This window comes from Coregonus clupeaformis, chromosome 10, assembly GCF_020615455.1.
Source record: "Coregonus clupeaformis isolate EN_2021a chromosome 10, ASM2061545v1, whole genome shotgun sequence".
NCBI lineage: Eukaryota > Metazoa > Chordata > Actinopteri > Salmoniformes > Salmonidae > Coregonus > Coregonus clupeaformis.
The window spans coordinates 44,455,304-44,469,183 of record NC_059201.1 but is presented as its reverse complement, the minus strand read 5'-3'; the positions used below and the strand labels follow the sequence as shown (position 1 = coordinate 44,469,183).

Below are 13,880 nucleotides of genomic sequence, written 5' to 3'. Positions count from 1 at the left end.
AAAATTGTATGAACTGCCTTAATTTTGCTGGACCCCAGGAAGAGTAGCTGCTGCCTTGGCAGCAGCTAATGGGGTCCATAAAAAATACAAATACAAATACAAATTCTACAATATAAAAAAATAGTAAAAATGAAGAAAAACCCTTCAATGAGTAGGTGTGTCCAAACGTTTGACTGGTACTGTATATTTTATTTTATTTTCATGGTTGGACATAAAATGTAAAAACACCAGGAAATCAGCTCCAAGTTATTTAATTTTGGAAATCTGTTCCCAAATATTCCCACGCGTAAGAGACACGTGATCATAAACCAATGTAAGCAAGGTTTGAAATGATTATGTTTTAGTCAAATATTATACAGTGGGGGAAAAATGTATTTAGTCAGCCACCAATTGTGCAAGTTCTCCCACTTAAAAGATGAGAGAGGCCTGTAATTTTCATCATAGGTACACGTCAACTATGACAGACAAATTGAGAAAATAAAATCCGGAAAATCACATTGTAGGATTTTTAATGAATTTATTTGCAAATTATGGTGGAAAATAAGTATTTGGTCACGTACAAACAAGCAAGATTTCTGGCTCTCACAGACCTGTAACTTCTTCTTTAAGAGGCTCCTCTGTCCTCCACTCGTTACCTGTATTAATGGCACCTGTTTGAACTTGTTATCAGTATAAAAGACACCTGTCCACAACCTCAAACAGTCACACTCCAAACTCCACTATGGCCAAGACCAAAGAGCTGTCAAAGGACACCAGAAACAAAATTGTAGACCTGCACCAGGCTGGGAAGACTGAATCTGCAATAGGTAAGCAGCTTGGTTTGAAGAAATCAACTGTGGGAGCAATTATTAGGAAATGGAAGACATACAAGACCACTGATAATCTCCCTCGATCTGGGGCTCCACGCAAGATCATGCTTTGGGGCTGTTTTTCTGCAAAGGGACCAGAACGACTGATCCGTGTAAAGGAAAGAATGAATGGGGCCATGTATCGTGAGATTTTGAGTGAAGACTTCCTTCCATCAGCAAGGGCATTGAAGATGAAACGTGGCTGGGTCTTTCAGCATGACAATGATCCCAAACACACCGCCCGGGCAACGAAGGAGTGGCTTCGTAAGAAGCATTTCAAGGTCCTGGAGTGGCCTAGCCAGTCTCCAGATCTCAACCCCATAGAAAATCTTTGGAGGGAGTTGAAAGTCCGTGTTGCCCAGCGACAGCCCCAAAACATCACTGCTCTAGAGGAGATCTGCATGGAGGAATGGGCCAAAATACCAGCAACAGTGTGTGAAAACCTTGTGAAGACTTACAGAAAACGTTTGACCTGTGTCATTGCCAACAAAGGGTATATACCAAAGTATTGAGAAACTTTTGTTATTGACCAAATACTTATTTTCCACCATAATTTGCAAATAAATGCATTAAAAAATCCTACAATGTGATTTTCTGGAGAAAAAAAATCTCATTTTGTCTGTCATAGTTGACGTGTACCTATGATGAAAATTACAGGCCTCTCTCATCTTTTTAAGTGGGAGAACTTGCACAATTGGTGGCTGACTAAATACTTTTTTCCCCCACTGTATCGGTTTGGGCTTCTTGAGGGCAATTTGCAGTCTACAAAATATTTTGTAATTATGTTCCGGCCCACCGACCATCCGGTCAAGGAAAAATCAGCCCTGGCTGAATCTAGTTGATGATCCCTTATCTATGCATTCCACAGCACATACCATCCGGTTTCAATGTAGAAGCAAATATTGTGCAACATGAATATACTAAACAAAAAATACTGTTAATGAATACTGTTTAAGTTGTTCTTTATATGTGTAAATGTAGTGTTGTTGCCATAGCACTGATCTCTCAGAGGAAACTGCAATTGATTCGGCCTAACTCACTTCTGTTGTGCATAACAACCATGTGCGTGGCAACCTTCCTTGTCATAGATCAAATCAAATGTTATTTGCCACATGCGCGGAATACAACAGGTGTAGACATTAGTGAAATGCTACTTACAAGCCCTTAACCAACAATGCAGTTAAAAAATAAAAATAAATTGTTAAGTAAAAAAATAAAAGCAAATAACTAAAGAGCAGCAGTAAAATAAAATAACAGTAGGGAGGCTATATACAGGGGGGTACCGGTACAGAGTCAATATGCGGGGGCACCAGCTAGTCGAGGTAATTGAGGTAATATGTACATGTGGGTAGAGTTAAAGTGACTATGCATAAATAATAAACAGAGTAGCAGCAGTGTAAAAGAGAGGGATGGGGTGGGGTGGCGGGGGGGGGGGTTGTGCAAATAGTCCGGGTAGCCATGATTAGCTGTTCAGAAGTCTTATGGCTTGGGGGTAGAAGCTGTTGAGAAGCCTTTTGGACCTAGACTTGGCGCTCCGGTACCGCTTGCCGTGTGGTAGCAGAGAGAACAGTCTATGACTAGGGTGGCTGGAGTCTTTGACAATTTTTAGGGCCTTCCTCTGACACCACCTGGAATAGAGGTCCTGGATGGCAGGAAGCTTGGCCCCAGTGATGTACTGGGCCGTACGCACTACCCTCTGTAGTGCCTTGCGGTCGGAGGCCGAGCAGTTGCCATACTTGGCGGTGATGCAACCAGTCAGGATGCTCTCGATGGTGCAGCTGTATACGTTTTTGAGGATCTGAGGACCCATGCCAAATGTTTTCAGTCTCCTGAGGGGGAATAGGCTTTGTTGTGCCCTCTTCACGACTGTCTTGGTGTGTTTGGACCATGATAGTTTGTTGGTGATGTGGACACCAAGGAACTTGAAGCTCTCAACCTGTTCCACTACAGCCCAGTTGATGAGAATGGGGGCGTGCTCAGTCCTCTTTTTTTCCCTGTAGTCCACAATCCTCTCCTTTTGTCTTGATCACGTTGAGGGAGAGGTTGTTATCCTGGCACCACACGGCCAGGTCTCTGACCTCCTCCCTATAGGCTGTCTCATCGTTGTCAGTGATCAGTCCTACCACTGTTGTGTCGTCGGCAAACTTAATGATGGTGTTGGAGTCGTGCCTGGCCATGCAGTCATGGGTGAACAGGGAATACAGGAGGGGACTGAGCACGCAGCCCTGAGGGGCCCCCGTGTTGAGGATCAGTGTGGCAGATGTGTTGTTTCCTGCCCTTACCACCTGGGGGCGGTCCAGGTGGTCAGTAGGAGGCATTAGAAATGTATATTAGCTGCTTGCCTGTACACTACATAGTATTGCATTCAGCCTTTTCACAAATAGAGGAAAACAACATGTCACAGTGTTCAGTCATCTCTCCCATACAAACATATGTCAAAGGGAAACACATCTCTCCCATACAGACACATGATCCAGGGAAACCGATGTATTCATTCCTCAGGGAAACACAACCAGGTCTGTTAATGGTAAACATCTTCCTGTCACCTGTGAGATTGATTTACACACTTCATGCTTCCTCTGCTTCTTTTCAGAGCAAAGACATCGGGGTGCAGATGCACGAGGAGTTGGTAAAAGTCACGAATGAGCTCTACACTGTGAGTAAACAACAACATGTCATTCTCCCTCTCTCTCTCACCCCTCTTGCTCGCCTCTCTCTCTCTCTCTCTCTCTCTCTTCCTCTCTCACCCCTCTTGCTCGCTCGCTCTCTCTCTCTCTCTCTCACCCCTCTTTCTCGCTCTCCCCTCTCTCTCTCTCGCGCTCTCTGTCTTGTTCTTTTTTCTCTCTCTCCTTCTTTTTCTCTTCCCCCATATCTTTGTACTGTACAGTATCTCCTTCAATCCACACCCCATGTTTGTTAGTTAGCCTCCTGAAGCTAACTCCATTCCACTAGACCCACCTCTGGCTCTCTGCTCTAGTCTCTGGGTTGCCCAGGATCTGCCCAGTGCAGAATAGCTTTATCAGCACTCCTGCAGTACAGCCTTGCTACACAGGTCATTTCTTTCTGCCCTGGAGGACATGAAGAATTTGCATTTTTCCTCCCTCTGTGAGAGAAGTTATAGTTGAAGGAGAAACTGTACTTGCCATTGGCTCTGCTCCAAGCTGACTCAGCAGTTTCCACTGCAGTGGAGGTCTGCTCACTGCCAAGGTGTATCGTCACATATTTACATATTCAGCCCATGCTACACAGGATCAAACACAGATCTGTTGTTAAAGTTAAAAGGCAACCTTCTCTTCTGTCGGTAAATTGACTGTGTACATGCATAGAAGAGTATGCATACGCATGCATGCACGCACTCACACACACACACACACACACGCAAACACATACGCACACACAATAAAGAATGCTCAATCAAATAAAATTGTATTTGTCTCATGCTCCAAATACAACAAGTGTAGACTTTACAGTGAAATACTTACTCACGAGCCATTTACCAACAATGCAGTTAAAAAGTAAGAACATTACAAATGGATTAAAATAAAATAGTAACACAATAAAATAACAATAACAAGGCTATATATAGGCTATATACAAAGAGTACCAGTACCGAGTCAGTGTACTGGGGTACGAGGTAGTTGGGGTGATTGATTGACGTAATATGTACATGTAGGTTTGGTTAGGTGATTGATTGATTGAAGTACATGTAGGTAGGGGGTGAATTGCAGAAAGTCTGGGTAGCCATTTAATTAACTGTTCAACAGTCTTATGGCTTTGGGGTAGAAGCTGTTCAGGAGCCTTTTGGTCCCAGACTTGACGCTCTGGTATCGCTTGCTGTGCAGTAGCAGAGAGAACAGACTGTGACTTGGGTGGATGGAGTATTTTTAGGGCCTTCCTCTGACACCGCCTGGTAGTAGAGGTCCTGGGTGACAGTGAGCTTGGCCCCAGTGATGTACTGGGCCCTACGCACTACCCTCTGTAGTGCTTTGCGGTCGGATGCCAAGCAGTTGCCATACCAAGCGGTGATGCAGCCAGTCAAGTTGCTCTCGATGGTGCAGCTGTATAACATTTTGAGGATCTGAGGGCCCATGCCAAATATTTTCAGCCTCCTGAAGGGGTAGAGGTGTTGTCGTGCCCTCTTCACGACTGTGTTGGTGTGTTTGGACCATGTTAGGTCCTTAGTGATGTGGACACAGAGGAACTTGAAGCTCTCGACCGTCTCCACTACAGCCCCGTCAATGTGAATGGGGGCGTGCTCGGCCGCTCCGTTTCCTGTAGTCCACGATCAGCTCCTTTGTCTTGCTGACGTTGTGAGATTTTATGTGTGTGCGTGTGCATGCGCGTGTGAGGGTGTATATGTGTGTGTCTCTGTGTATGTGTGTGTGTGACAGGAAGGCTCTCATTTGTGAAATGTGATGCCTATTTCTGGCATGCCATGGCATGTCTCTGTAACACAGACAGTATGGACTCTATTGGCTGTGTAGCCAGAGTTCTGGATCACAATCAATATGTAGAGAATGACATTGTCCACTAGCCAGACAGCTAAACCAGCAGCCACATTACAGAAGCTGGTATTATATCAATTGTAATAGAATGTTAATCCAGTTCGTTTGTTTTGGTTGGAACACTGTGTTGAAATGGATATAGAATGGCTGTGACTGACTAGTGTCGACACATGCCGTGTCTGTCCATTCACATCCCTCAGATAGATATTTAAGGGCTGTAGGCAGGCCAGTGAGCATTGGTAAAATAACACGATCACACTGTGCAGCAGCAAGCATGCATAGCTACATGAAACCCATAGAAATACCTGGGCTTTAAATACACTACGTGGCTAAATGGCCGCATGAGAATGATTCTGCATGACATGCAACATAATGATGCAGATTTTCATTTATTAGCTTTTTTTCATGTGTATGTCTCATTTATACGTTCACATACACACAGTAGGTGACATAGTTCATAGCTAGGCCTTGTACATACTTGTACAGTGTTGATGTATAATGCACAATGTGAGAGCCAGCTTGGCTTTAACACATCTCCAGCTTCCAGTCAGAATCAAAGTGTCCTCTCTTGTTTCACACCCAGCAACAGCCAGAGGAATGAGGAAAGGTTCTCTGTAACTCAGCTAGAGAAAAGGATCTCTGTAACTTGGCTACGACAATCTTCCTGCTGGTTTCACTTGCTCTCTCCTCACATCGATTACTTCAATCAGAGTTGCTAGGAGACCTGTAAGAGAGAGGGTGAGTTTGTAGTGTGTGAGGGGAGAGGAAAGCAACAGCGGTAACCTAATTTTAGCACTCAGTCACAAATCTCTCATTCAGTATACAGGATACAATCGGATTAGCATGCGGAATCCTAACTTTAGATATCTCCCATTGACATCAAGTCTGTTATATGCTTATCGTGAGTTTAGTGTATTGCTGTAGGTACTCCGTTGAGTTACTCTCATGACCACAGTTCTATACAATGTTCTGTTTAATGTTCACACACACACACACACTGCTCTAATCCTTGTCCTCCTGTCCCTGTGTAGGTGATGAAGACGTACCACATGTACCACACAGAGAGCATCAGCGCTGAGAGCAAGCTGAAGGAGGCGGAGAAACAGGAAGAGAAGCAGATTGGCAAGGCCAATGATGTCAGCACCAGCCTCTTGCGCCATGACGACCGCCCACAGCGACGCAGCTCCGTCAAGAAGATGGAGAAGATGAAGGAGAAGGTGTGGCTTGGGCTGAGTGTGTGTGTTCTACCAATTGTCTGTAAAAGCTCAGAGGACTTGGATGCATTAGCCTCTGACATTTAATCAGTTAATGTATACACTAATGACCAAAAAACTTTAACTGGTTTTGTTGCTGTGGTAAGAATGGACTTCTATTGTTTCATGTGTCGCATGTAAAGTATTTTGATGAAATTAGTTATCCATAGATGGAACTAAATGTTTTACATCCTTAGTATAAGAATCGATTTAGAAATAGATCATCAATGGTTTACTGATTTGTCTCCCTCTCCCCCTAACCCCCCTATCTCGCTTTTTCGCTCTCTCTCTCCCTCTCTCTTCTCTCCCTCTCTACCCAGAGACAAGCAAAATACTCTGAAAACAAGCTGAAGTGCACTAAAGCCCGGAACGACTATTTGTTAAACCTGGCCGCGACCAATGCTCTGGTGGCCAAATATTACATCCACGATGTCTCTGACATGATAGATGTGAGTGGGTGGTACAGGACATGCTGATTATAACAAAGTGAGAATAGTAGAATCCATTTGATACACGAAAGCCCAGTAGCATCTTGTAACACATAGGGTATTTTATTCTACGTTAGCGTTCTATTGGTTGCAATGAATAATAGATACAGTAGTTTGATTAATTGAAGCATAGTAGCATCTTGTGACACAGTATCTCCTCTTTTGTTTGAAGTTAGCATTTTATTGATTGTAATGGATTGCAATGAATAATTGATACAGTAATAGATAGTTTGATAAATGGAAGCATAGTAGCATCTTGTGACACAGTATCTCTCCCCATTGGTTTGGAACTAACAGTATGTGCTTCTCAATGGTGGTAACCATAGAAATATAATTACTAAAACAGACATTCCTTTTGTAGTAGTTCTAATTCTATGGTAATGACTGTATTTGGTATAAATATTTAGTGGCATTTGCACATCCAATTGTCAGGTTCTAGACGGAAAAAAACAATATGATTGTGTATGTGACTTTTATGACTGGGTACTTTTCCTGCTCATCCCAACCTGGGTTAGGTTTATGGTTATTGCTGTCATAATGACTGTGTATTTTCCCTGTCTGTGACCTGGGTAAGGGTTATTTATATGGTAATGACTGTGTATTTTCCCTGTCTGATTGGGTAAGGGTTATTGCTGTCATAATGACTGTGTTGTGTTGTCCATGCCTCCCCCCAGTGCTGTGACATGGGCTACCATCCCAGCCTGGCGCGGACCCTGAGGACCTACCTGTCTGCAGAGTACAGCCTGGAGACGTCCCGCCATGAGGGGCTGGACCAGCTTGAGGGGGCCGTGGATGCCATGGATGTCAGGGGGGACAAACACAGGGTCATGGACATGCACAGTCAGATCTTCTGCCCGCCCGCACGCTTCGACTACCAGCCACACATGGGCGACGAGGTGAGGGAGGCGGAGGGTTTGTGATTGGAGGGGATTGTAACAGCAATGCCAGGGTCTTGGGTGGGTTCCATTCTGGGAGCCTATAAAAAAACGAGTTCTCTCTCTCGCTCTCTCTCTCTCTACACTATATTATCTATCTATCTATCTACTGTATCTATCTATCTATCTACTGTATCCATCTATCTCATCTAATCTATCTATCAGGGTTTACGTTAGCTGGTAATTGAACGTCATTTTTTTTTCTCCAGCCGATAAAAGAATTGCTGCCTGCCAAATTGACCGGGAGAAAAACAATAGTAGGCAGGCTATTTTCATGGATCAGTTTAATTTCAATAATAATGTTATAACTTCTCAAAATCATTGTCACGTGGTTAATCATAAAAATCTTAATTAAAATGATAAAAATATCATGCGAGAGCACCAGCATCTGCCATATGGACACATTTATCCACCGTGATCATTGGCGGCTAAATAGCCTAAATGAGTGCATGGAAGTCAGAGATGGCCGATGCAGCCGGTGGCCTAGAACTTATTGTCAACTAAGTAAAGATACATAAAGCCGACAAATAAAAACAGTAGAAAATATACTGATGAAAATCATATAAACTTTATTTTGTTGTCCAGAAGCCAAATGCATGATCCTAGTCATATTAGCAACCCATCTGAGTTGTTGCATCTTTAGATTCACCCTCTTTCTAAGTTTCTAAGGAGATTTTCATCTCTGTCATATACTGCTGGCATCAGGTGTGCTGTTTTAGAATGTTTTTTTTCCCGCAAATTGCATTTTGGCAAATGTTTGAAAATTCTGTGTTATTGGCTGCTTCATTACAGGAGTTGCATGTTCTGTTAAGATGAATTACCACAATAGCATCGTGGGTGGACGCCCTAATGGGTTACGCATCCAATGCATAGGGGTCTGGTACATTTCTCAAATGGCCGGTAAATTAAAATCTTCCCGGTCACGTTGTCCGGCGCAGCATTTACTTAACGGAAACCCTGATCTCTATCTACAGTATCCATCCATCCATCTAATCTAATCTATCTACACCAGGTGTGTCAGGTGAGTGCCCAGCAGCCAATGCAGACAGAGCTCCTGATGCGTCACCACCAGCTCCAGTCCCGCCTGGCCACACTCAAGATAGAGAACGAGGAGGTGAGCTCTAACCCTAACACAGTCACATGGTCAGAGTCAGTAAACTTACCACCTTGGCCATGTTCAGTAGGTAAAAATTATGGAACTTGGTAGATAAGAATGTCATGAATATTGTCCTTATTGTACATGTCAGAGAATGCTACAAAAAGGTACCACATCGTTGGTTCTTAATGAACAGAATTGAGCAGTTGAGAGCAATAAGTGATACATTTAATAAAAACTAATAAAAAAATGGATGTCCAATGGTCACTTTATGGACGCTATAGTCTCGTTTTAATCTGACTAGGTAGGCGCAGAAAATACTCTTAAAACTCAATTGCTAATGACCCTGTTAAAAAATCTGGTAAAGGCCGGACGGCTCATGATGAGAGGCGGGGAGTGTGTTGTGTACCTCCAATCAAGTCGATTTGCAAATGTTCATCGAGATTGGTGTCACATTTGCTTAGATATGATGGTAGGGAGATGTGAATTTAACATTGAGCTTCAACCAATACCTATACTATTGTGTGTTACACAAGGTTGTGCCCTGCTGAACCTTTTAGGGGAAAACATGCATATAGGATATGGAAACATTCAGTATGTTAAAACTGATACACTGTCAGTCTTTTCTTGTCTCTTCAGAAATCCATCTAGGCAGATGGCTATAGGCAAACAGTGTGACTCATGTTTAGATGCACATCATGAATACTCAAACAGACATGCTTATATCCACTCAGGGCCAACAGATGATCCCAGCAGCTCTGGTGAACCACACACTGACTGCATTACTGTACTGTTGACCATGTTCATGACGGCTGGAGGCATTCTCCTTCTCACACTATAAGGATGCACACACACACACACACACACACAGTCCCTCCCTCTCACAAACATTCACACACACAATAATGCATTCACACACACCCTATCTCACATGCAAAGTGTAGCCCCTGGGATCGCCTCTCATCTAACAGGCAGGCAGGGGAGGCCCTACTTTAGCAGTAACACATGACGACTGTCACCCAAGCAGTGTTTTCAATCACAATACATCTTCTAAACTGACAAAGGTGTGGCCCTAGGGTTGACTCTCATCTTCCATCTCTTCCCCATTACCCACCCACCCAGGCAGGCAGCCAGGCCCTAGCAGCTAGCACTGCATCCTCCAGCTACAGAGACTGCTGCCTGTCTGCCTCCTGCTGCTGCAGTGATTCAGACAGATGTGTGTAAAGGTCACCATATATTTGTGCTGTGTGTTCAGCTTATCTCCTATGAATATGGAGGTGCTCATCTCCTCTCCCTCTCACACAGACAAAACACCAGTTATCTTCCTAATTATCTTCACACAGACCAAAAAACATGTCCCCTACCGGGCTGACTGAACTTGACATTATGCAAGTGGTTGTAGGATGTAGTACTGTGATCAAGATCGTGTCTGCAGAATTCATACTAGTGTAGATGTGGGACATTTTGTTCTTTAATTTGACATTTTGCTCTTAAAGGAAAAATCGACTCAAAAACTATCTTTTGGTATTTGTTTCATTAGTCCACTGTTGATACAGTCCCATACAGATGTAGAACTTTATGCATTTTGCATCATCATGATGTGGCAAGTGACAATTAGCCTTTTGAAAGTTCTATATCTTGAAAGCTTGATTGCTGACTAGCATTTCTTGTCTATTTTTCCTTTAAGACCATTATACAATTCCAATTGAAGTCTCATTGTGTGCAAGGAAAATATTGATGTTGTGACACAGCTTAATAATGACTCTTCCCTTTCTGTCTGTCTTAGGTAAGAAAGACCCTGGATGCCACCATGCAGACTCTGCAGGACATGCTGACGGTGGAGGACTTTGATGTGTCTGAGGCTTTCCAACACAGCCAGTCCACTGAGTCGGTTAAGTCTGCCTCGTCTGACTCCTACATGAGCAAGGCCAACGTTGCTAAGAGACGAGCCAACCAGCAGGAGACGGAGGGCTTCTACTTTACTGTGAGTGGCTCTGATAAGTCACATGGCTTAAGACTTCACTGTGATTGACTCAGACAACTTACACCGGTTACTAAGCATTATAAATGCTTTTTTTCTCATTTGTATGAATGCTTCCTGGTATTAAGTACTTTACTTTAACTACTTGGGTTTAGTGCCTTGCCCTAGTGCTCTGACCAGGTCCTGTGTGGCTCTGTTGGTAAGATCAAATCAAATTTGAATTGTCAAATGGTTAACAACAGGTGTAGACTAACAGTTAAATGCTTACTTATGGGCCCTTTTCCAACAATGCAGAATAAAGTGAAACAATGAAAATGGAAATAGTGACAAGGAATAAATACACAGTGAATAATGAATAACAATATCGAGTAAAAATAACATGGCTATATACAGGGAGTACCAGTACCAAGTCGATGTGCAGTGGTATGAGGTAATGTGCATACACTGAGTATACAAAACATTAGGAACACCAGCTCTTTCCATGACATAGACTGACCAGGTGAAAGCTATGATCCCTTATTGATGTCAACTGTTAAATCCACTTCAATCAGTGTAGATTAAGGGGAGGTGACAGGTTAAAGAAATATGTTTAAGCCTTAAGACAAGTGAGACATGGATTGTGTGTGTGCCATTCTGAGGGTGAATGGGCAAGGCAAAATATGTACATGCCTTTGAACAGGGTATGGTAGTAGGTGCCAGGCTCACCAGTTTGTGTCAAGAACTGCAACGCTGCTGAGTTTTTCATGCTCAACAGTTTCCCGTGTGTATCAAGAATGGTCCACCACCCAATGGACATCCAGCCAACATGACACAACTGTGGGAAGCATTGGAGTCAACATGGGCCAGCATCCCTGTGGAACGCTTTCGACACCTTGTAGAGTCCATGCCCCGATGAATTGAGGCTGTTCTGAGGGCAAAAGAGGGTGCAACTCAATATTATCAAATCAAAATCAAATCAAGTTTTATTTGTCACATGCGCCGAATACAACAGGTGTAGACCTTAGTGAAATGCTTACTTACAAGCCCTTAACCAACAATGCAGTTTTAAGAAAAATAAGTGTCAAGTAAAAAAAAGATAAGTTAAAAAAAGATTGAAAAATTGAAAAATAACAAATAATTAAAGAGTAGCTGTAAAATAACAGTAGTGAGGGAAAAAAAGTATTTGATCCCCTGCTGATTTTGTACGTTTGCCCATTGACAAAGAAATTATCAATCTATAATTTTAATGGTAGGTTTATTTGAACAGTGAGAGACAGAATAACAACAAAAAAATCCAGAAAAACGCATTTCAAAAATGTTATAAATTGATTTTCATTTTAATGAGGGAAATAAGTATTTGACCCCCTCTCAATCAGAAAGATTTCTGGCTCCCAGGTGTCTTTTATACAGGTAACGAGCTGAGATTAGGAGCACACTCTTAAAGGGAGAGTTCCTAATCTCAGTCTGTTACCTGTATAAAAGACACCTGTCCACAGAAGCAATCAATCAATCAGATTCCAAACTCTCCACCATGGCCAAGACCAAAGAGCTCTCCAAGGATGTCAGGGACAAGATTGTAGACCTACACAAGGCTGGAATGGCCTACAAGACCATCGCCAAGCAGCTTGGTGAGAAGGTGACAACAGTTGGTGCAATTATTCGCAAATGGAAGAAACACAAAATAACTGTCAATCTCCCTCGGCCTGGGGCTCCATACAAGATCTCACCTCGTGGAGTTGCAATGATCATGAGAACGGTGAGGAATCATCCCAGAACTACACGGGAGGATCTTGTCAATGATCTCAAGGCAGCTGGGACCATAGTCACCAAGAAAACAATTGGCAACACACTACGCCGTGAAGGACTGAAATCCTACAGCGCCCGCAAGGTCCCCCTGCTCAAGAAAGCACATATACAGGGCCGTCTGAAGTTTGCCAATGAACATCTGAATGATTCAGAGGAGAACTGCGTGAAAGTTTTGTGGTCAGATGAGACCAAAATCGAGCTCTTTGGGATCAACTCAACTTGCCGTGTTTGGAGGAGGAGGAATGCTGCCTATGACCCCAAGAACACCATCCCCACCGTCAAACATGGAGGTGGAAACATTATGCTTTGGGGGTGTTTTTCTGCTAAGGGAACAGGACAACTTCACCGCATCAAAGGGACGATGGACGGGGCCATGTACCGTCAAATCTTGGGTGAGAACCTCCTTCCCTCAGCCAGGGCATTGAAAATGGGTCGTGGATGGGTATTCCAGCATGACAATGACCCAAAACACACGGCCAAGGCAACAAAGGAGTGGTTCAAGAAGAAGCACATTAAGGTCCTGGAGTGGCCTAGTCAGTCTCCAGACCTTAATCCCATAGAAAATCTGTGGAGGGAGCTGAAGGTTTGAGTTGCCAAACGTCAGCCTCGAAACCTTAATGACTTGGAGAAGATCTGCAAAGAGGAGTGGAACAAAATCCCTCTTGAGATGTGTGCAAACCTGGTGGCCAACTACAAGAAACGTCTGACCTCTGTGATTGCCAACAAGGGTTTTGCCACCAAGTACTAAGTCATGTTTTGCAGAGGGGTCAAATACTTATTTCCCTCATTAAAATGCAAATCAATTCATAACATTTTTTACTTGCGTTTTTCTGGATTTTTTTGTTGTTATTCTGTCTCTCACTGTTCAAATAAACCTACCATTAAAATTATAGACTGATCATGTCTTTGTCAGTGGGCAAACTTACAAAATCAGCAGGGGATCAAATACTTTTTTCCCTCACTGTACAGGGGGTACCGGTACAGAGTCA

General features: G+C 43.2%; 1 protein-coding gene across 3 annotated transcripts in view; it reads left to right on the top strand.

Annotated features, from left to right (window-relative positions):
- Positions 1 to 13,880, top strand: part of LOC121575056 (SLIT-ROBO Rho GTPase-activating protein 3) — an 87,830-nt gene that overhangs the window by 39,891 nt on the left and 34,059 nt on the right. For all 3 annotated transcript variants that reach the window (XM_041887864.2, XM_041887863.2, XM_041887865.1), the window contains exons 4-9: positions 3,442 to 3,504; positions 6,385 to 6,570; positions 6,927 to 7,055; positions 7,769 to 7,990; positions 9,042 to 9,143; positions 10,912 to 11,109. In XM_041887864.2, the coding sequence (XP_041743798.1) occupies positions 3,442 to 3,504; positions 6,385 to 6,570; positions 6,927 to 7,055; positions 7,769 to 7,990; positions 9,042 to 9,143; positions 10,912 to 11,109 (900 nt within the window). The remainder of the gene's footprint in view (positions 1 to 3,441; positions 3,505 to 6,384; positions 6,571 to 6,926; positions 7,056 to 7,768; positions 7,991 to 9,041; positions 9,144 to 10,911; positions 11,110 to 13,880) is intronic.